The sequence below is a fragment of the Seriola lalandi genome, unplaced genomic scaffold, assembly GCF_002814215.2.
Source record: "Seriola lalandi dorsalis isolate HSWRI2012SDOR001 ecotype SW California unplaced genomic scaffold, Sedor1 jcf7180002054901, whole genome shotgun sequence".
Classification (NCBI taxonomy): Eukaryota; Metazoa; Chordata; class Actinopteri; order Carangiformes; family Carangidae; genus Seriola; species Seriola lalandi.
The window spans coordinates 7,432,425-7,456,212 of record NW_019525453.1 but is presented as its reverse complement, the minus strand read 5'-3'; the positions used below and the strand labels follow the sequence as shown (position 1 = coordinate 7,456,212).

At 40.3% G+C, this 23,788-nt stretch overlaps 2 protein-coding genes across 3 annotated transcripts in view; one reads left to right on the top strand and one right to left on the bottom strand.

The window, feature by feature from the left end:
- The window catches only part of LOC111672552 (uncharacterized), a 38,986-nt gene that overhangs the window by 12,793 nt on the left and 2,405 nt on the right, over positions 1–23,788 (top strand). For both annotated transcript variants that reach the window (XM_087169618.1, XM_023429989.2), the window contains exons 4-8: positions 254–330; positions 2,463–2,547; positions 17,029–17,128; positions 18,439–18,550; positions 21,593–21,796. In XM_087169618.1, the coding sequence (XP_087025744.1) occupies positions 254–330; positions 2,463–2,547; positions 17,029–17,128; positions 18,439–18,550; positions 21,593–21,796 (578 nt within the window). The remainder of the gene's footprint in view (positions 1–253; positions 331–2,462; positions 2,548–17,028; positions 17,129–18,438; positions 18,551–21,592; positions 21,797–23,788) is intronic.
- gpr31 (G protein-coupled receptor 31) lies at positions 5,323–9,298 on the bottom strand. The gene is made up of 2 exons (XM_023430193.2): positions 8,376–9,298; positions 5,323–6,684 (listed from the first exon to the last, which is right to left on the bottom strand). The coding sequence occupies exons 1-2, from the start codon at positions 8,940–8,942 to the stop codon at positions 6,211–6,213; spliced, it is 1,041 nt and encodes a 346-aa protein (XP_023285961.1). The 5' UTR covers positions 8,943–9,298; the 3' UTR covers positions 5,323–6,210.

Here is a 23,788-nt window from a genome sequence, read left to right as displayed (position 1 = left end):
AGTAATGAGGACGATAGCATACACACACTCAGTTGTTTACTTTTTCCGCACTTAGAGTAAGGTGTCCTAGGAGAGATGTCTCTTAAATTTATTGTAATCAGCATGTGTGGAAATACTGTTGGTTGGTTGCGAGCAGTGGTTTGGGCTCAGCCTGTATTTCCTTTCAGACAGCTTTAGCTCTTAGAAATTGATCATCTTATTTGACAATCTAAACTCTGTCTCTCTCCTCTCTTTATCTCTTCATCTCTTGAAGGTTTGACATTTCCTGCCTACGCTTTTTCTCTGTGGCGTGCCTCACCTCCCGTGCTGACAGTGATAAACTCTGAGCAGGTAGGTACTTTATGACTGGCAAAGCTCCTCCTTTGAGTATTTGATCTGGATTCCTTTAAATGCATAAAATCTATATCCGACACTTTCTTTTTTTAATTGGAAATGGGTTGGAAAAAAGTCTACTCAGTTCCAACAATGATGATAGTCAAATTGCTTTAAGGCATTTGCTAATGGCCAGTGACACTTTTTGAAGAGTTTTTCTGATTTCACCACCAGATATTAAGACACTTTATGAATGTGAATGGCGTAAAATGATCATTTGTATACGTGAACCTGTCAAGGCCAAAGTTGTCACATACAGACAGGTGACAAATTAAAGGTGAAACCTGAAAAATAAGTGGAGAAACAGGATGACGATGAGAGTGCAAAATGATGTGAATGAAGTCTCTGGGCTGTACTAGAGGGGATGAACACCATCACTCCTAAAGATATTCCCTCAATTGGCGTTTTGATGGTGGTGGTGGTGGTGGAGAGCGTTGTCCAACACATCTGTCCAAAATCTCTCAGGTGTTCAGCTGGTTGAGATCTGGTGACTGTGAAGGCCACAACATGGGATTCACATTGTTTTCAGACTCATCAAAGCAGTCAGTGACCTCTCCTGCCCTCTGGATGGGGCCATTGCCACCCTGTTTCTCTCTTTCTTTCTTTTTTCCTTTTTCTAATAGTTTTTTTTTAGTTTTTATATTGTAAAATATATTGTACTGTTCCCTTGCTGTATTTATATTTTATTTTATTTACTTATGCACTTACTTTGTGGGTTGGGGGTTGTATGTTCTTCTTTATGCTCATTGTTTAAAAAAGCAATAAACATGTAAAAATAAATAAAAATCTTCCTCAACGTCGGGTTCTCTACCAGAGGCCTGGGAGTTTGAGGGTTCTGCACAGTATCTTAGCTTTTCCTAGGATTGCGCTTCTGGACAGAGACCTCAGATGTTGTACCTGGAATCAGCTGGAGCCGCTCTCCCAGTTTGTGGATCACAGCCCCCAGTGCTCCGATGACCGCTGGCACCACTGTTGCCTTTACTCCCCACATCTTTTCTAGCTCCCCTTTAAGCCTTTGGTATTTTTCGAGCTTCTCGTGTTCTTCCCACAGGATCTTGGCTCGGCCATTTTCAATGTCTTCCATTCTGACAGTGGGACTTCCAGCCCATAATCGGTGCAGATGTTCCTGTACACTATGCCAGCCACTTGGTTTGCTGTTCCTCCCTGCATCTCACAACCTGCTATTATGTGCTGGGCTGTCTCAGGAACATTTTTGCACAGCCTGCACCTGGGGTCCTGTCTGGTGTGGTAAACCCCCTCCTCTATTGATCTTGTAAGAAGTGCCTGCTCCTGTGCTGCTATGATTAGTGCCTATGTGCTATATATATATATATATATATATATATATATATATGTATTTACAGACACACACATGCATGCATAATGTGAGAATATGTGTGTGTATAATGAGGGTATATGAGTGTTGGAATGTGTGTATGTGTATGTGTGTCTGTTTGTGCCATCTTTGTGTACTTTGTGTAGCATGGTGCAGGTCACACCAACATCAACATCAAACTGTTAGAGACAGTTCTGACAGGTGATTTGTCAGACTCGTTGTAGATTTGTGATATGCCTGTTTCCTTTGGCAAATCTGTCTGAAGTCTTTTTTTCTTGTTGCTTCATATCTCTAACTACAGATGTTACAGTGCAAGATGTGAAATAAATGAATGAACTACTTTTTTGTTCAGGTCCCTGATGTGATTTGCTTATTGTTAGTTCCTGTGCATGTTGTTGACGTCACTGCGCAGACTGATATGTGTGCAGAGGTTGTTTTCGCATTCACCTGCTGAACGGTGAACATTACTCTCTCGTTAAATGTCTACATCTTACACAAGTGTAAGAAATTCGAAGCATCCACCACACATACACTGAGAGGAGTTTTCAGTGAAGCAGGAGACATTTTGTTTCCAACTTGTTTCCAAATTCATTTCCAAATAAATTTTCGAATGATGGACAGCACATATCAGACAGAAAATTATTAGTTATTCTACACAGATGATTTTTATACAATCTCTTTTATTCTGTCTTTTTTCCCCCCTCACATGCTTCCTCTCATTCTTATCCTTGTCGTGTCCCTCCACCCTCCACAGCTCCCAGTTTTCGCAGCGCCATCTCCTCCATCAGATGGAAGGAGGCCCGAGGATCATCCACATGTCCCCACATGTCCCGGCCACGGTAAGGACCAGCTACTGCCTCCTAAAACCGTATCAGCATCCCTTCTCTTTATACAAAACAGCAAAACAGCTGATATTATCTGACCCAGATTTCGTGTTAACATGTTGAGCCCTGTCGTATGTTTGAAAAGGTATTTTTTTGATTTTAAACATGCTGTAATCACATAAATTTCACACTTTCATGCTTTACAACAGTGAAAGTGAGAGCAGTAGGTTTTCATGCTCACTCAGCTATTTGCATAAAGATTTCATTGAGAAAATCTACTAGTAAATGAATAAAATTACATGATATGGTAATTCGAAACAACAAAAATCCGACCTCTGTAACAGCAAAAATCACCACAACTGACAAACATTACACCAGATTATAAATGGATATCCATTTGAATTGTTGTATTGCTTATAATTCAGCCAAAATATAGATTCAGTGATGTGTTGACCCATCTCTCCTCCTTTGAAATGTTATTTTAGGCTCATTTGTTCAAGCAGAGAGAAGTAGAAACAGATTACAGTGACCAAACAACAGGAAGCTAGAATGGTTATGCTAATAGTCAAACTTATGTAACATTTCTTTTTGAGCAAGAGCTTGAAATGCACCAGTGTTGTGACTCCAGCTTCCCTTTTTTCCTGCTTCTTTCTGATCCTGTGTGATTTGTGGTTTACTGAAGTCACTTTACATGGTCACTTAAGTGAACATACATCATTTAGACTTTGTGCTTTGTATCTCAGCTTTAAGATCGAAGTCATCTGCTTGTTTTCCCTCCTTTTACTAACATTTTAGGCCACAATAGAGCCAATTTTTCTTTTCTTTTTTCTTTTTTAAATCTCAGGACAGTTACAATGTTGTGTAAATGCGTGTTGATGCATGAAGCTCATAGGAATGTTTGCTCAGCAGTTCTAGTGAGCGAATGTTGTTGGACATCAGTCTTGAAACAGATTAATCAGACCTGAAACCGTTCAATAAATCACTCGAGTTTAATCAAAGTTTATCGTTTTCTCGTCTGAAGGGAGGAAGGGTAGAAATGGGCTCAAAGATCAACATATATTTGTAAATTCACACCTGTCAGCAGTAATAAAAACACATAAAAGACTAGGCTAGTATTTACACAATGCCACTTGTAAAACAGAGTTATAAAATGTTTACTGTGTCAGTCTCTGAGAGTGATCCCTGCTCTGGTACACATTTGTGAACAACTCATTTTGACAACTTCACTCTGTTGAACAATTTTTGTATCATATCTTCCAGGTATGATATCTAAAACATTTATACAATTTATAAAAACAAAAAGCATAGTTATAAAGACCTATTATGTAAATGTCTCACATATTGCTGTGCCCAAAATTCCCAGAATTCATCAGGTTATATGAGGTGATGTAAACCTGAAACTATTTGAAATCCTTTTCCAGTAGTGGCATCATAACATATGATAACATTAATCGTATTTGCTAATACTTATTTCAGTTTGCAACTAAACAAATAACCTGATTTAGTGTTTAGGAATGTTAATACAGCTGCAACACAGCTGCGTTCATCTCAGGATGACTTGTCAGGACTCGCAAGTGTACACATGTTTGACCCAATTTAAAACACCCACGTCCCAAATGACTGTAAAGAATGGATTTAGAAAAGGTAATAAAGGAACTCTGGCAACAGTGCGACGTTTGTCCCCTGTGCTAGAGCACTTTTATAGTTTGAAACAATAAAAAAGCAAAAAAAGACCATATCCCACTTGTAAGACTGACTGGTACATTTATAAATAAACTTAACACACACTTAAAAACAAGAATCAATTGTGTTCACCAGAGTCACAAAGCAATCATCAACACGTATACACATGACGATGTGAAAGGTCAAATCTACACAACGGAGCAATAAAGTGCAGAGTGTTAACATTGATATTGTATTATATATGACTGAAGGACGGTGTTTGCATCTTTACTCTTTAAATATTTGCCATGTTTTCTTACACATTGTAAGTTGTGCATATGTGACATTTGCAGAGCCAAATATGGCTGCTTACATTTTCACATGTTGTTGTTTCACATTGCTTCTATACAATTCTGTGTTTGTATGTTTGTGATCTGAGTTCAGAAGTAAGCTGTAGTCTTGTTTTCAACCACATTAATACAGGTCTTTAAATCTTTGTCTCTATCACTACAAAGCTGTAGAGTTGTGGATCTTCTTCTCTTCTTTTTTATTTGTCTTGATTTCCCTCCATGAGAAGCAGCTGCGTTTTTCCTTTAACTGAAGTGGGGGTTTTCCTCCCTGGCGTCTCCACTTCTAGTCATTAATTAGATTTTTTTAATAAATTCAACTTGACAAGAAAGTTACATAATATTCAACAGCACACATGTCTCATTGTATCATTGCAGTGTCTCACCATTTCAAACCACGTTTCCCCAATTACAAAGCAATGACTTACTCTGTGACACACACTGATGCACCTTTAACACACGGATTCACATGACATTAAACACAGAATCACCATGATTGCTTTGTTGAGCTCACTGTCTATTTTTTAGCCAGACATTAAACAACAGACATACAGTATGTTCACTAAGTATTACTATTGATGACATCATCAGGGTGAATGTGACCATTCAGATGACTTATACAGGTACAGTCTGGGTCAAGTATCCTTTAGTCTGGTTAGAGTCATTCATTATTTACACTGTAAGATGCGTTCAGGGAAATCTTGTATTTCAGAGGCATGTCATTTTAGATCAGTGGTTGTCAAAGTGAGGTCTTTAAATCATCAGTAGTGACATGACAAGCGACAGTTTACTGCAATTTTATTATCAATGAATTTACAAGACATTATCCAGGACATAAAATATGTACAGTTTAAATACACCCATCTCTCTCTATATATATACACACAGTATAAACAGTTACACAATTCAATATTAAATCAACATTAACAACCAACTTCCTGTATGGGCCTGTAGGATTAACTCTTATGTAATAGGGGACTGACTTTGGCCTCATATGCATCTATTTTGGAGTCGGGTCCATCCACACATTTCATACTCCTGACCCAGGAATTCATGCTAGTGAATGCTATTCATGATTTCTAGAAAACCTTTATCCCCTCAGGCCTCTTGGTTCAGAATTTCTCATCACAGCTTCATAGAAAATGTATTTGACAAGATTTTTAAACACATTTTCGAGTGCTGTGTTTATATTTTTCTGAGCTTTAATTAATGCTTGTTTGATGGTGGAGGCTGTTTGAGACTGGTACAATTTGACAGATAAGATTCTTGGGCTTGAAAGGAATTTTTCACAGTCATAACTTCTCAATTTTCTGTCCAAGCCAAACAGAAAAAAACAGATGTGCTTAATTTAGCTGGGAGGCTTTCTTCTTAAACAGAAAACTTTTATGTATCATTGAATAACATCCACCAGCATTAATATATCCTACACAATCAGGAGTCACGACACTCTCACCTGGTAGATCTACAGTGCTGAAGAGTCCCTCCTATTTTCTACCTCTGTATATCTCTATTTCAGAATGGATCAAATAACTACTGACTGTCTTGTCTTCATAGCAGAGTCCCCTTTCATAAAGTTAGTAGATTTTTGGGGCAAACTGTCACTCTCAGGTAGTATCCTGTTGGGTTCCTGCGTCACCACACAGAGAAAAAAAACACACACCACACGTCTTCAAATGATAGTGTTGGTGTTTCGAGGATGTTCCGATGCTGTGTGCGCCCCTGTTGAGCTGTCTACCGGTATCTGACCATCTTTCACCAAGAACGGGAAATAGTTGGAGAGATAAAGAGCTTTGAACTTGGTGCTGCAGAAGCAGTAGACCAGCGGGTCCAGCAGACAGTCCATGTAGGAGAGGACCATGAGGCCGTCAAAGGCCACGGCAGCTTTGTCCTGGTAGATCAGAGGCAACTCTTGGACGCGGACGATCAGCAGAACCATCCTGGCTATGGTGCAGGGGAGGAAGCAGAAGGAGAAGACCACCATGACGGCGGTCACCAGGAAAACCGCTCTCTTCAGCTTGGTCCTGTCCCCGACTGTTTTTTTCCTGAGCCGGTTGACGATGCGCACCGTGCAGTAGACCAAGATGATGAAGGGGATGAGGATCTGAGTGAAGAAGACCACCTCTCTCATACTGTCCACCACATCCTTAAAGGAGAGAGAAAGGATCAACTTAATTGTCATATACATCAACAACAAAGGCTTGTTCTTGATTGGTTGGCCTGAGCATCAGAACAGTATGTAGTTAAAGTACCAGTCGGCCATTTTAACTCTTAAAGCTTCAAACTGTGATTTAAATGAAACCATCTGTTAAGTTTGGAGGGGATATCACTCTTTAGTGGAGCTGCTAACAACAAGTGGACACTGCTTTTTAATGAGGATCACAAACCAAAAAGGTTAAAAACCACTTTACCAGTCTGTTGTGTTTTTAAATGTAACATCTTAATCTGAAAAGTGACAAGGAGCTACAACTGTCAAATAAATGTAGTGGAGTAAAAACTACAGTATTTCCCTCTGAAATGTTTTGGAGAAAAAACTAAAATAAAATAAAGTGGATTTTCTGCTTCACATTGCTGTACTGTAATACAATACTTAATTAAATCCAGTTACTGCACCACTGCCCACGTACTGTATGTGTGAAAGTAACCAACAGTATTTGTGATTCACTCTTCCTGTTAACTTACCAGTGACACTAACCTAACCATGAATCAAAGGCCCTGTTCAGACCTGTCAGGAACATCAGGTGATCTGATCACAGGTGGTCAGCTCTAAGTTCAGGTGTAAATGCACCCAAGACGCCCTGTTCTATCTCTCTCTCTCATGCTCAAACACATTGACGATGGACCCATCTGTCATGATATTTTTGTGATAGAGACAGTGAGAGAGAGAGAGGATGACATGGCGGCTGTGGTTAGGACTAAGCCTATGTGGTACGTGCTCCACCAGGTAAGCGACCCCACCCTCCATCTGTCATAGTTGGTCTCGGCTTAAAGCATCAATGCATACGAGTTTATTTACATATAGAGCAGGAAAGTGAGCTCCCATCACAAGTGGTCACTCCAGACGCCTGTGGAGACACATGTTAATGGCAGGTGTGAGCAGGGCTAAACACAACAAGGTATGAACACAATAATGCACTCTGCAGTCTCCTAATATAGAAAATAATAAACATGCTTCCATGTTTTTTTCAAACTTAGGCACCTTGTCATGAACAGAATCCTATATAAGATGACTGAATAGTGAGGAGTTTCCTCCTTTTTTCTGACATTAATGTTTTGTTTTTAGCACACACACGTCTTATCAGACTGTGGCCTTGTCATGTGTGGTGCGGTTTGACACATTCCAGGTTTAACAAGTCTCAACACTGTGTGCTCTGTCAGTGCAAAAAATAGCTGTGGAAACAAGCTCTCTCTTGAGATAACCCCCACTGCTGTGTTCTCTCTGGGACCACGCCATGAACCCACATTCCTCATGTCTGATTGGGCTTTACGTCCCCGTAATCACTGAATATCACTGTCCTCTCTGTTACTTCAGGCTGTTCAACAACATAAACTACGTCACCGGTGACTTAAAAATAAGTTGCCACATGGTCCAAACTGACAGCGCTCACGTTAGGAAACAACTAGCTTACTAAATGTCATGAACAAGCTCTTGCAAAATTATTTTCACATTAAGCAAATCGGTCGGGGATGAATCATTTGGTGCCTTGTCACTACGTCTCTTTTCACTCACTATGGAAGATTTTTGGGTCTGATGCTGAGAGAACAGAGAACAGACAGATTTGTAATGATTTATAATGAGAATAAACACAAATGCCACATTCAACAGGTAGACATTACCTTCACCAAGGTGTCATCTCCTTCATGGCTGCTGTCGTTGTGTGGCAAGTCGCTTTTGTGGCTGTTGCAGCATTCAAAGGTCTTGAGCATGGTGGGAATGGTGAGAGGCAGCAGCAGCAGCCAGATGAGGATAGAGATCTGAGGAGATTTCTTAAGAGCTCTCAGGAGATTCTTCCGGCCAGGGTGCACCACGTTAAAGTATCGGTGGATGGATGTCACCGTCAGGAAGGCGATGCTGGCCCCTCGGTTCAAAAACAGCATGAAGAGCATAGCTTTGCAAACTGCCCCATTGTCACTCCTCCTCTCTCCATTGATGAAGTTGTATGCCTTTATGGGCAAGCAGAAGAGCAGGAGAATGTCAGCCAACACCAGGTTGAAAAGGAAGACGTTGTTGGAGTTGGATTTCCAGAACTTCAGCTTAAATATAAAGAGGTGGAGGACCGATGCATTCAGAGGCAAAGCCAAGATGAAAATCACAATCATGACAGCTGCATAGAACTTATACAGTGCCTTGTTTGTGGCTTCACAGTCTTCAATCTTTTGGTAGAGAGAGGTGTTGATATCCATTTGAACAGCCAAGGATTGTGCTAATATAAGTTACAAGCAAGTAAAAAGAAAATCTGTCCTACATGCATGGAAGTATCCTTTTCTAAAGTGAGAAGGAAATCACCTCACACACACACACACACACACACACACACACACACACACACACACAAACACACGCACACGTGAAAAAAAAAACCCCGCCAAACAAGTTTCTCGGGCGTCTTCAGTTCTATTCTTCTTCAAGTTTTTAAATGCTTCCTTTAGTCCTTGCGTATGTTTGGGATTTCCAAGTCATTCAGGCTTCACGTCCTGCTGTGCGAGTCAGCACCAGGTCTGGAAGTAATCTCTCTGTGTGCAGATCAAATGCAAGACACTGCTCAGCCCTACAGTCGTAGCTCCTCCTTACTGCCTGAGGTGACTCACCAGCTGCTTTTCCACTGCGGGACCAATGGGGACTTAACAATGCGCAAGACCAGCCTGTAAGATTTAAAATACAAATGGGTCAAGCTCTTCTTGTGAAGAGGAAACTAAGACTAGTTTTATTTTAAGTCAGAGATTTTTTTTAAACTATGAAATTAGAAAACCTTAATGCAGTTGTGTTGAGTCCTGATAAGCCTCTGCGGTTGAACAAAGTCAAAGCAGGTCTGATAACACAAACTGATATGACTTTTGACAGTCAGCCAAAAGTGTGAAAAAACATGGTGAAAAGATCTCACCTTCTTTCAAAGCGCTCTGCTTTTTCCTGGCTCAAACTGTGAGAATGGACCATTTCTAAGTCTATTCTTGAGGGTTCAGTAAATCCCACAAGCTACTGTGTGACCTCCAGTTTCTCATGAGTGACAGCTTGCGAGTGTCTCAGCTCCTAGCTCGGATGCTAAAAATGCAGCGTGGGGACATTCAGATATAAACTCTCCTCAGAGTACGCAGATGTGGCTCCCTGGGAATTGGTGATATATTCACATGTGGGCAGGAGGAGATGGACGCAACGTTGCTGTCAATGTTTTTTTCTATGTAAGGAAAAGTACATGAAGTTGTGTGGTATGCTGCGTCCTGAGGGAGGAAGATTTCTTTTTTTTTGTTGTTTTTTTTGGGTGGGGGTGGCCATAGGCCTCGCACTCAACGCTGCATGCCTCGAACTTTGCATGCTTTGAACTCCTTCTCTGCCTCAGCGACAAGTCCAGACAACTCTCAAAGATTCAGACTTTCTCAAGGGACATGTTTCACAGACAGGGTGAGGACGTGACCCTGTTCGGCATCTGGCCCATGATTTAAAAGTCAGCTGTGCATAAGAAGAGGTGCATGAAACTTCTCAACACAGTAACCTATATAGTAAACCTACAGTTTGTCTTTACTTAATTCGTTTTCTCAACATTTCTGAGGAGTGGTTTTATTGCTTGAGAGGATTTATGCATGAGCACACAACTGGATCTGTACTGAGTCACTACAGTGCTTGGTTTAATCTTGTCTTAGACTTGACCTTGTCAGATGAGGACCCTCTCTGTGTTTATCCCCCCGTCTTCACTCTATCCTGTACTGCCTCCTCAGACAATGGTTGAACTGTATATTAGGTAACTCAGTCAACTAAGCAGATTAAAAAGCAGTGAAGCCCAGCCGTCTGGCCTGCTGGTCCTCGGTAGCTACTGCACTTCAGTTACCTGCGTGAGGGGTATAATGACCTGGGCACGTTCATAGAGCAGTGGTTCCCAACCTTTTCCAACATATGGCCCTCCTTAAAATCTCATCAAAATTCATCTGTTTTGCAAATGATTTGTCAGCCCACTTGCAATACCTTCGCAGCCCACCGGTTGGCCCTGACCCATAGGTTGGGAACCACTGGCATAGAGCATTTTAGCATTATCTGTCAAACACACAAGCAAAAAAGTAGCCATTTGTTTATAGTTTCTTATTTTATTGTGCATACAATACAATATTGTGTTTTTGTGCTACGACATATTTAGATATAAATCTTGTATCGAAAGTGGAGGTCAGCGGTTCCCAACCTTTTCCGACCCGCAAAGATCTCAAAAATGTTGACGACCCACATCCGACCCCATAACAATATGGAGGCCAAGTAATACATTCTCAAAGCACTTTTTATGTCAATGAGAAGGACGGAACATTCAGAACTGGACTGAGAGCAGGGGAAACATGTCTGTGTTGTGCTGTTCTCCAGTTCTGTGCTTTTAAAATTCCAATCGACTCATGACAGAAAATAACAAGACGATAAATTTAATGTTGCTGCAGATGCCTTTGCAAAGTCATTCTGTCAGTAAACAGCAGATTAGATTAGAATATAGAAAACAAATACAATTTTTTTAGTGCTGTTTAACTGAAAAAAGAGAAAACAGATATAAACAATTAAATCTTATTTAAAATGTCATATTTCAAAGGAAGACAGGCAAGCTTCTGAAAATGACTGGTTAATGCAAAAACACAATAGCAACGGTTACAGAGTTATGAAAAAATGATTATTAAGGTGCTTGCCACATAGCACTGTGTTGCCACATGGTCATAACTGACAGCGGTTCAGTTAGGAGAAACAACTGTCAAAGAAACTCTTACAAAAGAGTTTGTACAGCTCGGGATGATGAATCATTTGGTATTGAAATGTGATTACTTCTCATTTCACTCACCGTGGAAGATTTTTGGAACTGATGCTGAGAGCCTCAGGGTGATACACTACACTTGGAAGACAGATTTACGTAGACATCACTTTCACTTTTGTGGCTGTTGCAGCATTCAAAGGGAGGTTCATCCGACCAGGGAGCACCACCTTAAAGTTGCTGGCTCCTCTGTTTAAAAAACAACATGAAGAACAGAGCTTGTCAAACTGCGTCATCCCCAATCTTCCTCCTCAATACACAACAGCTATGATGACAATCAGACTCGTTAAAGTAAACAATGATCATTTACCTCATTGAACACGTTGCCGTGACTTGTTTTTTTGAGTTCAGAGGAAAAGTGACGTTCGCAGTGATGATGTCATGATTAACAATCATGCCACTGTACTCAGGTTGTCAAGCCAACCTTTGACTCCAGTAACACTCACTGTAAAGTTGTGCTTTGTGCTATAACTCACAGCGGTGTTGTGTTTTCCCACTTTCATCCATACATATCTCACAGGAGGCTGAGATGTTTGGCACTCAGCCCCTCGCATGCTTTGGCTTCCAGGTTGCAGCTCAGTGTAAAGCTTCCATTCACCTCCTGTCCTGCGGACTCTCTCCCTCCTCTTTGCTCTATCTGCATCATATACCGTATATTAACTGCTGTTTGCCGCTCAGATAGATGCATATAGATGCTAACGCTTTGCAATATGGTAAAAAATATGAGTTGTTACTAAGGACAGATTGAGAAATTACCTTAAAATCTATCAACCGTTAAATCAGAACTTGAATCTAGTAGATATGGGGCATCTACAGGTCTTGAAAAGCCTTAAAAAGACTGATTACAGTTTCCTCAGAAAATGTTTACAAAGGTATTGAAAAGTTTTAAAGGTCCTATACAGTCTAAAGGCAGATGTCCATGTGTTGTTTGATTATAGATCAGGTCTAGGTTCTATATTAATACTGTGAAAGTATCAAAGCCTCAGTCCACAGAGAAATGCACACAGCCTGTATTCAGAAACTGAGCCTCAATACCAGCCCTCAGGACTTCTGGAACTTTGTGATGTCACAACAGAGCAGTCACTGCTCTCAGCCACGCCCCAAGCCTCGCCCAGAGGCTTGGGGCTCTGAGCCTCCTCTCTTCTGATTGGCTCACCAACTTCTTGTTACTAGAGCTCCAGAGAGAAGCCTGAGAGAGGAGATGTAAAACTACATTGAGATGGTTTTTGGTTCTTAAAACCACAAATATGTCTTCTTATGGATCAACACTTCAAATAAAACACCAGAGAAGTGTCAAATATGGGACCTTTAAATTTGTTTTACAAACATCTTCAATATTTTTAGTTGTAAAATGTTGGTGTCATTTTAGAAAGACACTGTCCGACAAAACCCCATGACTGTAGAATATATAAATTAATTTGTTTTTTTCTTCTTAGTTAAACCATCTATTTTGGATGCTTATCGATGTCATATTAAAGATATAATAAGTTCTGTACCACAGGGAAGTACTGACAAAAGTATAATATGAATGCCAATAATTCATGTATTTGGTAATATGTATAAATTCTACTAGAAACTGGTCCGTTCTATATGGTATTTAATAAATCTGAAAAAGTTTCAAATTTAACTTGGTGAGCCTGCAGAAGCTCTGAACATACTGCGAGGTAGTTTACTAATCAGTCATTAGGTGATGATTGGTTCATAAATATCTGTGGATCAGAATAACAGCCTTTTTCGCCATGAGTCCTTCCTGATTAATTATGACTTATCAATGAGTGGCAGAAACTAGTAACCAGTCATTTGTCAGCATTACTTCATAATTAGTTACTTTGTGCCCCTGAAGTAAAGTGGCACATGATACTGTGTGATAAATAAATGAGTGGTCACTAGTATGAGCTGCACATTGGCTGGATACTAGTTCGTACCACTCATGGACAAGTCATGTTTAATCAAGAATGACTCATGATAAAAGTGGGTCATTATTCTGTATCACACATACTTATAACCTAATCACTACCTAATGAGTCATTAATACAGTATCTCCCAGTCTGTTCTCCACTAACTCAACATTATCTACTAATCAGTCTTTGATTTAGAGTCACTCTCTTCACTGATTGTAAGGATGTGTCTCAATCCTCCCTCAGTAACTTCTTTGTCAACTGTATTGTAAAGTTTTAACATTTTGATGCAAAAAAAGATTGAGAGTCTGACCAGACTGTACACATCTCTGTGAACAGAGATGGAGACCAGGATCCAGTCAGTCCCGCTGCAGTCAGCTAACCCTGAAGACAGCTGACTGCTGGCCCACAGCTCTGGAGGCTTTTTGGCCTTTTAGGGTGTTACTAGAAAACTTATTCAGACTGCACATCTGTGATCATTATATGATAGATCTTATATGTGTGCTACTTATTTGTTCGTGTTTCTCTGCTGTTCCTAATACACTCCTCTTACAGGGATATTTTCCAACTTTTAACTAATCTACTTTTTTGTATTTTGTATTTTATTTTCCAAATATAATTCTGTTATGTCTGGACACCAAGGTGGATCAGATCTGCTCTGAGGGAGAGTGTGAAATTTAAGTTTGTAGAAGAGCATCTGAAATCTGTGAGCCAAAACTATTGAAGGTGTCTTACACAGAAGTTTACTGTGGTAGATTGTCCTGTAGCACTGTACGACAGCTGGTCCATTAGGCACCACCTAGATGACCTTTAGGTACATATTAAGCAAAAAATAAATAAAACAGAAAAGAACAGAAAGAAATCAAATTATTAAGCTTCAAACAAAAGTAATTATTACTATCTATATTTAAAAACAAATCTTTTCCCTTGGTGTTCTTGCCAGAAGAAAATGCCATTGTATTAAAATATGCATTATTGTTGCTCAAACTCGAGGTCATCGGGTCGGTGACGTGATATTAAAGGCATAACTTATTGCGGGAAAGTGAGGGCATTTCCTGGATGAACAGAAATAATTTGAAGGTCACTGACCAGCAGCAGCAGCCCCGCAGGAAGTTGACCTCTGGCATCCAGAGGCACTCCTCTGCCCCATCTACGCTCTTTAAAGACAAAGCAACGCAGCTTGAAGCCTTCCAGTCTACGACCTTTCAATCTGAGCACAGCCAACGTTTTGAGACTTCACAAGAATTTGTTCTGGTTTATATAATCCTGAGACACCCCCAGTAAAGCCAGAGACAGACTCAAACAGAGATCCAGGCTCAGACTGAGGACTTTTCTCAAGTCCACTGCCAAGAGCAAACTTACTTCAACACTCCTCCCCTGCCCCAATCTGAACCTGTGACTTTCTCACAAGTCCAAGTAAAAGAGATCACTTAAAAAGCACATGACAGTGGGAGAAAATGGGAACTTGAAATTTCAATCACAAGAGCCAACAAGTCCAGAGAGGAATCCCATTTGTGGGATTAGTGATACACCTCATTCCTCACTCTCTGTCTGTAAGAGAGAAGAGGGTGAAGCACCAGGATGGGAAACACGTTGATGAAGACGCGGTGAAAAGGTCAGATTGAAGTGACAGCACGTCATAGAAAAATGTCTTAGAGCTCATGTGGTGCCACCTCAGAGGATCGATGGGAACCCTCCCTGCAACAGAGTCTGCACATGTCTGGACGCCCAGCAGTGTGCATGAATCAAATTTAGTGCAACATGTCAACAATTCCCTTGCCTCTGAGGGAGAACAGCCTCTCCCCCTGGGCCTGCAGAAACCAGGAAGTTATTGTTAGTTTAAAGACAGTGAACGACAACAGCGACAGAGTCTCAAGCTTGAACATGGAAACTATATCCACAGGCTGTGATGAAATAAAAACACATTTTCAGCGTTGTCAGTGTAGAGAGTCAAGACCAGGAAGCCACACAGGCTCACACTGGGTCAAAGGTCAAAGACAAACTTGAACAGTGACAACATAATTTTGCCTTAGTGCTCCAAATAACACAAGCCAAGCTTCAATACCTCAGAAATGCTGTACATTTCCCATGCATTCCTCTACAAGAAGCGGTACCATCCTCGCTGGTAGCAGCGGGGAGGATGAAGATAACCTGCCCCCCCAGTGTCACCACTTTCCCAAGCTCCCATTCCCTCCTCCGTGCCTCTGCCCTCAGGATTCCCATTTAAACCCATCGGATGGTGATTGTGCCGCCGATGCTCCCAGTGAGGCCGAGCAGGGATGGATGTTCTCGGGAAAACTGAACCCAAAGCAGGATCAGAGACTTGGATCTGGACCAGTGCCTCAGCAACTGTCCTGTTCCACCAGCTTCAACAAAGATAACAGAACTAGTGTTAATTCTAATGGTCATTTTAACATACGTATGTATAACATTTTATTTAGGATATTTTAATATTTTTGTTTTAAATTGTAATTGTTTTTCATGATCAAAATTCAATTTTTAGAGTGTCTTCTAGGATTCATTTCTTATTATTTAATCATGTACCCTTATAATTATTGATAAAAAGCCTATATTGACTCCATATGTCAAAGCACATCTTATGTTGGTATGTAATGGATGGCTTAGATTTAACTTAAAGGTCCCTTGCAGACATGATTTAAGACATATAAAGATACCTATTACATATATTATATCTACTCCTTCTTCCTCATTTAACCTACAAATATGCAACCATTCTCCATTTTAAAAATCACAATTTTTCATTTCTGTCTTAAAACAATAGTAGGATGCCTATATGAACATTGAAACAGGTCTTCCTTTCTGTAATCATTTCTCCTGTTCATAATGGGCATTAAGAAATCTGTCCTTAATGGACCTTTAAAGCAAGTCTGTCCAGAGAAATGCAAAGGGAGTTTTATACTAAACAGACTGTGAGTTTGGATGATATCCACCTGACAAACCCAGACAGCCAAAAACCTCAAATCAGCTTCAAATAAACTTCTTCATAGATTTTGTGAATCTTTATTTCTATTTGAATGTCTTTTAATAAGTAACATTTTTGGTCATGAAGATACGGCAGAAACTGTTATAACACATATAACAAACCAAGGATGTGCAATACAAAGAGACACAAGAGTTTGACTGAAATTTAAGATGCTCTCTATAAAAACTGCTTCGTCACTTTGTTTTGAAAAATTCTGTATGAATAAAGTCTATTGTTATATTATAATTTTTGGGTTTTGCAGATTTTTTTCAGTTGAGCTGAGCTGTCACATTTCAGAGCTTAAGGTTCGCTGAAACAACACTGGATGACCTGCAGCTGTTTTAGAATAAGCTTTCCATGTAAAAACCATTGAAACAACAACACCTTGATGTTAACGTAGTAACACCCACTTTACGCAGCAATTGGCCAGATCTTCTCATGTTTACGTCATAAAGACGTTTGAGGAGAAACTATCCGCAAGTTTTCTATAAAGACATGCAAGACCTTTGAGAGAGAGATCAGGGAAGTTGTGTGACGCAGTCAGGAGGAGGCCATGATCACAGGTGTTTCACCCTTGTGTGGCTGCTTCTTAAAACTCTCTTTTTTTTTGCCATGTCTAGGGGGTCAGAACATGTTGAAGAGAAACTCACTGAAACCAGAAATGGAACATGATGATCCAGATCAAACAAAAATGAGACAAACATCATGGGGATTTCACAGGTAAAAAAGACCTTGTGGTATTCTGGTTTCATGCAAAATAATTTTTTTTCAGTACACATTTGAATTGATGAAGAATCTGCAACATGCAGAGCAGCGCTGTGTTTCTCAGGAAGTAGGTGGGTGTTATCTTATCAGCTTAGTGTAATGCCATTTTAAACTTCCTCTCTGTTTTATTATCTTTAGCTAATTACAGCAGTTGTGGAGCACGGAGTTCTCACCAGACTGTACTCCTTGAAAAACCTTGTAGCTTTAAAAGTTTAAATATTTCACGTCCTGGAAATCTTTCTTTTTTAGCCATCTCTGTGGTGATTCCCTGACTTTTCATCCAGAACCATCATCAGGTCTATATTTAAATTTGTCCAAAACCTTGGTTTATAACTAAAAATATCTGCAAAACAATACAATTCCCATCACCCTCAGCTGTCCTTTGTGTGTTAACTGCAAACAGAGACAGTTGATAAAGGAAACGGTTCACTTTCAATTATTTCCCATAACTGTGTCACGTGGGTTTCGCCACCTCCCCACCCCTTCAGGAGACCAGCAGCAAGACTGAGTCTGTTCATTCCAATGGGAGAAGGGAACAGGCTCACAGAGTATGACACCCCCACAGTCCCCGAAATAAATATTCAATCCTTTTTTCAAAAGCCACAGATCTTACGAATATTCTGACATCAAAATGGCATTTTTCAGAGAAAATTAACTTCATTCAGACCTGTGTCTGTCTCAGAAACACACCATCACAAGATCTGGCAACACAGATCTCTTCTCTCTGGTTTCGCTGCTGCAGAACTGTCGATGTTGCTTTCCAACCGCAGAAGTTTAGAGGGACTTATATGTGAAACCATGAATTAAAAGTTCATACCGAAATAAAACTTGTATTTCTTTGTTTAATAATACTATTACTATTTCTATCATTTGACTGTTTTTGGAGGGAAAACTGATACAATCTGATACGATCTTATGCTGGATTGATCAGATATTGAGCTTGAAGATAAAAATGAGCGGCAAAATCAGGCGTAAAATCATATTGTATCTAATGTTGTAATGTGTTAAGTTTTGACATGAACAAGCAATTACGCCCACTTTACATCTGTTTTATACCACTGTCGCTGCTTGTACTGTGGGGAATGGTAAACATTATACCTTTTAATTTTCAGCTTTTAGCTTTGTCATTGTGAGCATGCTACCAAGCTAATATTAGCATCCATCTCCAGCCTCACAGAGCTGTTTGCATGACTGTAGTCTCTCAGTCTTTTCTTATTATTTCTAATATTTTGCAGTGTTTCCTAAGTTGCTCTGTTTGTACGCAGAGAAAACTTGGAGAGAAGCTGCAAAGGAGGTGACGTCCTCGGTGACAGAAAAGAGGGTGAGGCCATGAGGAGTCAGCACAGCCTGGACAAACTGGACACCAGTGAAGTTGAGGTGAGTCTTGGGTGAGAGAAAATGTAGCTTTGTGTCAGACCAAACGTGTTTGGAGTAGAACAAAGTCAGGATTTAAAACTAGCTGGATGCAAGCGGCTGTGGCACGGGAAGTAGAGCTGATCGTCCACTAATCAGAGGGTTGGTGGTTCAATCCCCGGCTCCTCCAGTCTGCATGTCGAAGTGTTCTTGGGCAAGAAACTGAACCCCAAATTGCCCCTGATGGCTCTTCCATCAGTGTATGAATGTGTCAATAAGAATGGAAAAGTGCAGTCCATTTACCACTTCGCTTCAGTTATATGTTTCTTAATGATTATCATGGCCAAAAGAATTACTAGAATTCAGATGTTATTGTGATGTTTGTATAAAATAAGTATATAAATTAATAATGTTATCAGTTAAATCCATCAAATGAAGTGTAGGGAGGTGGAGAAAAAGAGTCTGTTACCATAACTGTGCAAAAACAACAGTGACTCTTAATGGATAGTGAAAAGGCAACTGGATGCACTGATAAAGATCCACAAGGCCATGATCACAATATCATTATCATATGTGTATTATCAACACAGTATCAATATTTCCTTTTTTAAATATCCCAGTTATCATAAATACACCCCCTACTTCAGTTCAAACAAATATAGAATCAGTGTTTGTGTCATGATCACAACGAAGGAATATATATAGTTCAAATGCACCAGCATGGCCACAACCCTGGTTTTCATTGGCTTAGAGTCGGCTCAAATTTCATTATGTTCATTGTTGACAGTACAAAAAGATAAAACACTGCCTGCATGTTCTGTAAGTTGCAAAAATGTTGGCCGTGAGGCTGTTATGCAGGAGTATTGCTTAACAAACTGCCTCGTTCTTTCTCATGACATCATGGACCTGTTTCACAACACCACCTCTCCCACCAAGCTGTATTACACACATTTGATCGCTCCCCATAGATACCGTGGAGGTGAACTGCTCCCTCATGAAACTGCTGTGTAACACTTATCTGTGTCAGAGTAATAATTTACTGCCTGGATTTCCCAAAAGCTCCTTCCAGTTTTCCTCTGAGCCATGAGAACTGCCCACTCCTACAATGTGTATGTTGCAGAACTGGTACCACCGGTGTAGCATTATCATCGGCAATTAGAAACACAAGCTTTTTAATGGCAGTGCTTCAGCCAGGATTTGTGTGAAGTGAATGTGAAACTTGATTGCACACCCAGACTCACCTCCACGAGACGACAATAGATTGTGTATTTGTTGTGAACGGCTTCATGATTGCTGCGAAATTGCTTGTTATTATCGAAGTAAAGATGATTTAACCTAGATAATTAACACGGTGCTCGTGTCATTTTTGAATAACTGTCTGCGGGAAAAGTCGTCCAGTTAATTGCCCCTGTGTTTTCTCCTTTACAAAAGACCTGGACAAGTTTCTGCCTGTTTTTCTCTGATTCACTCATCTGCCTGTCATACTGGAAACGATTAGCGCAGCTGCTCTGAAACCTAATGTCAGGGGGCGTGGTAAAAGCAGCTGTTATTTGACAGCGAGAGGCTTAAAATAATACTTAGCAAACAGTGTTTTTGTGTAGAACAGGTGAGATAAAGCTGTAGGTGACAATGAAACTTCAGAGAGTTGCAGGGTGCAAAGTCTCCAAGAAGTCCCCAGCAAAATGAGAAGTTTCACTGTGCCCAAAGTATATTGGCTAAACATAATTCAATCTCAGCTTTATTATCTGTCAATGTTTTACAGTATTACAAAGCAACACACTTTTAATCACTGTGTCCTGGGGGAAGGTGGAGTCAGGTTTAATCCTGACAGATCAGGAAGATCTAGAGCGTTTCCTCTCAGATAATCAGCATGTCTTTATGGTCTCCTGAAGAGAGTTTTTCAACAGCTACTGAAATCAACAATAAGTTGCTGTTCTTAAACAGGCGAGCATATGATCTGCACATTAACACAGTTTGCACAGAGATTGTCATCTCAAGATAATCAGCATGTCCACATTTCTGTTTCCCAGAAAGCAAACTCATACCAAAATCTTGCCTCAAATGTTTTACTCTTCTCCAGTGTTTTATTTGAAGTGTTGATCCATAAGAAGATATATTTGTGGTTTTAAGAACCAAAAACCATCTCAGTGTAGTTTTACATCTGCTCTCTCAGGCTTCTCTCTGGGGCTCTAGTAACAACAGCTCAGTGAGCCAATCAGAAGAGAGGAGGCTCTGAGCCTCTTTTCTGAGTGATTGAATAAAAATACAGCAGATTTCAGGTAAACACTCAAAGAAATCAAATCCCACAAGGCTGGATGGTGGGTCCAGGTGGGCGGGGCTTGGGGATTGGCTGAGAACGGTGACTGCTTTGTTGTGACAACACAAAGTTCCAGAAGTCCTGACGGCTCGTTTTAAGTGAGCGCTTTGATACTTTCACAGTATTAGTATAGAACCTAGACCTGATCTATCATCAAACAACACATGGACAGAGACCTTTAGACTATATGGAACCTTTAAGAACCTAAAAAATGATATCTAATACCTCTACAAGCTCATGTATAATACAAAATAAAACTAATTCAGTGTAATGCAACATTTTTTGTGTAAACTGTTTTGGAAAGTGTTTTCTTAAACTGTTGGGGGATGTAGTTTGTGAGTAAGATACTGACCCCAAACTAGAGGTAAAGAAGACGAGGATTTCGCTATGAAATGCTAAACAATTAGAATAGTTTCAGGGAAACTTGACGTAATAAGCACCTGGGTGTTTTTGGGAGAACACACCATAGTTGTTGCTTTCATTTTGACTTCAATTAACTTGAGGCTGTTTCCTGTTTTTTTTATGGGACCTCGTGTCATCAGGTGTGATGGCCAGCGGTTAAACACGCGATGGCGTAAATCTGTTCAAACATTTACAAACATACTCCCACTTCTTAAAGTCAACACATGAGTCACACACAGAGTAACGTGTTTTTGAACAGGCTTACAGTGGACGCTTGTGTCCTGCCTCCGTGTGTGTGTGTGCGTTCATGTGCGTGCGTGTGTGTGTGTGTGTGTGTGTGTGTGCAGGCCCTCAGGCAGCAGATGGAGGCCCTTCAGCAGCAGTTTAAACAGAGAGAGAGTGACTGGTCTGTAGTTCGACACCAGCTTCAGGAGCTCATCAGAGAAAACTGTGAGCTGAGGAGGAAGCTCACAGCTGCACCGCAGTGCCCTCTGCTGGCCAGACGATGCACTGCAGCAGCGCACACACTGCACCAGGAGGAACAAACAGAGGTGTAATACATTGTATGGTCTTCTGAATCTTATCAATATATCCTTATCTCCCTTATTTTACCCTCCCTAATGGTTTGTCTAACTGTTATTATATAGTTAACTGAAACACTTGAGCCACTTGAATCCCTCAAGCTTGTTGTGTTGTGAAGACGTACAGTCAATGCATCGATCTCCATGTAACAAAACACTCTGGTTAAATTACATAATGTTTCAAACAAACCTGCTCAGTAACATTTGTGTTAATACCGTTATAGTCTTCAGATAAAACTGCTCGGGCTCAGTATTTTTGATAGAGGAGGATAGAGAAGAAAAAAACGTCTTAACATCACATCCCACTTTTGTCTTCCACTTGTTTTGCCTGTGACATTTAAAACAGCTCAATTCAATGCCTCACTCAAAACTGGTTCTTTACTGTCTGTAGTAGGCCTGACTGAAGTGTCTCACATTTTTGCTCACTCATTTCAAGGGAGGAAGAGCTGAAATTGAAAAGATTAGAGACAAATTTCCTCTGCAGGCTGCAGAGGAAACGTATGTGTGTTGAACACTGTCACATCGGGCCTCATGCAGGGATGTTTTCAGGTTCTCATCCTGAACTTCTCTTACTTTTTTCTTTGAGTTTTTTTTTTTCTCCAAATCCGACTCTCTTAACTTGCAAATCACCGTTTTCAGCCTGATGAATAGCAGCTGTTCATGAGGAGCTGCACGTTCGTGAAATATGATCATTAGCATAATCAAAAGCCCCAAAAACAGCCATATAAGGCTGCTGGTTCTGCTTCGTTTCGGGACAGATTTCACTCACAAGTGCAGAACTAGAATGTAAAGAGCTGAGCTTCAAGATCTTCTTAAATAAATCAGAGAAAACAGGCCAAGTTTAGCAGCACCAGTGGTCACATTTGAGGACCTGAAACAATCAATAAAGGGCTGTGCTGTGCCGTGCCGTGCCGTGCCGTGCCGTGCCGTGCCGTGCCGTGCCGTGCCGTGCCGTGCCGTGCTGTGCTGTCAGAGTGGGAGAATTTTTCCAGCAATAATATTTAAATGTATAAATTGCTGTTTAGAAACAGGCGGAGAAAAATCTGAAAAATCTTGAAAAAATATATTTTTAATTTTACATTAGGTTTGTTTTAGTAAACTTTGGTATCATATCAAAGTTTAAATTAATTCAGATTATTAAGTATTATCATATCAGGTGAGTGTCTTTTTCCTCCATGGAGATAATCTGTACATGACTTTGGCAAAATTTGTCAGCCTAAAAATTTGAGGAAACCTTTGTTCAGCCAACAAATCTACATGGAGAAGTCATGTGTGGATGTGCACATTCTCACTCTCATGTCATGACTCAGGTTCAGTACAGAGGCAAAGATGTTCTCAGTTTAAACGTTCTCTGCTGGTTTGACCTGAGAAACAGATGAAGCCACGCTGCCCTCCACTGGCCCTCAGCGTACTCTCTCTGATGAGGAGAGAAAAGGTGATGAGAGCAACGCTTGAAAGAGATGTGAGGTGTTAGTTCAAGTTAGATCAGAACCAAGAAGCATTCATTGATTTGTTTCTAAAATACCATAAAACACAGAAGATAGACTTAAATAAGCTCCTCCTCTAGTGATCAGTTGTGTTGTTAGTGTTGTTTTTCCACGTTACAACTCTTAATGCTTGTTTCTATTGTGCAGACGTTCTAGAGTTCACCTGGTGTCTGCTGTTAAATCTTGTTGGTATCAAATTGTTCAAGTATATAATACACTGTTAAGTGGTCTTTAAGCACACCGGCAATAATTTATGAGGTCGAACAAAAGATGGTGTCAAAGCACTGACTGACCTCATTACATGTTTATGCAGTGCAAGTCGATATGCTCCTCGTGCCAGTTCTGTCACTGCCCGAGTCTGATTTAAAGTGTTACTCACATACTGAAAGTCAATGAAAAAGATGAGTATTAAAGTTTAGATTCAGTACATCAACAATACAAACTCTTTCGTGGGTGAGACAAATACTATTTCTTT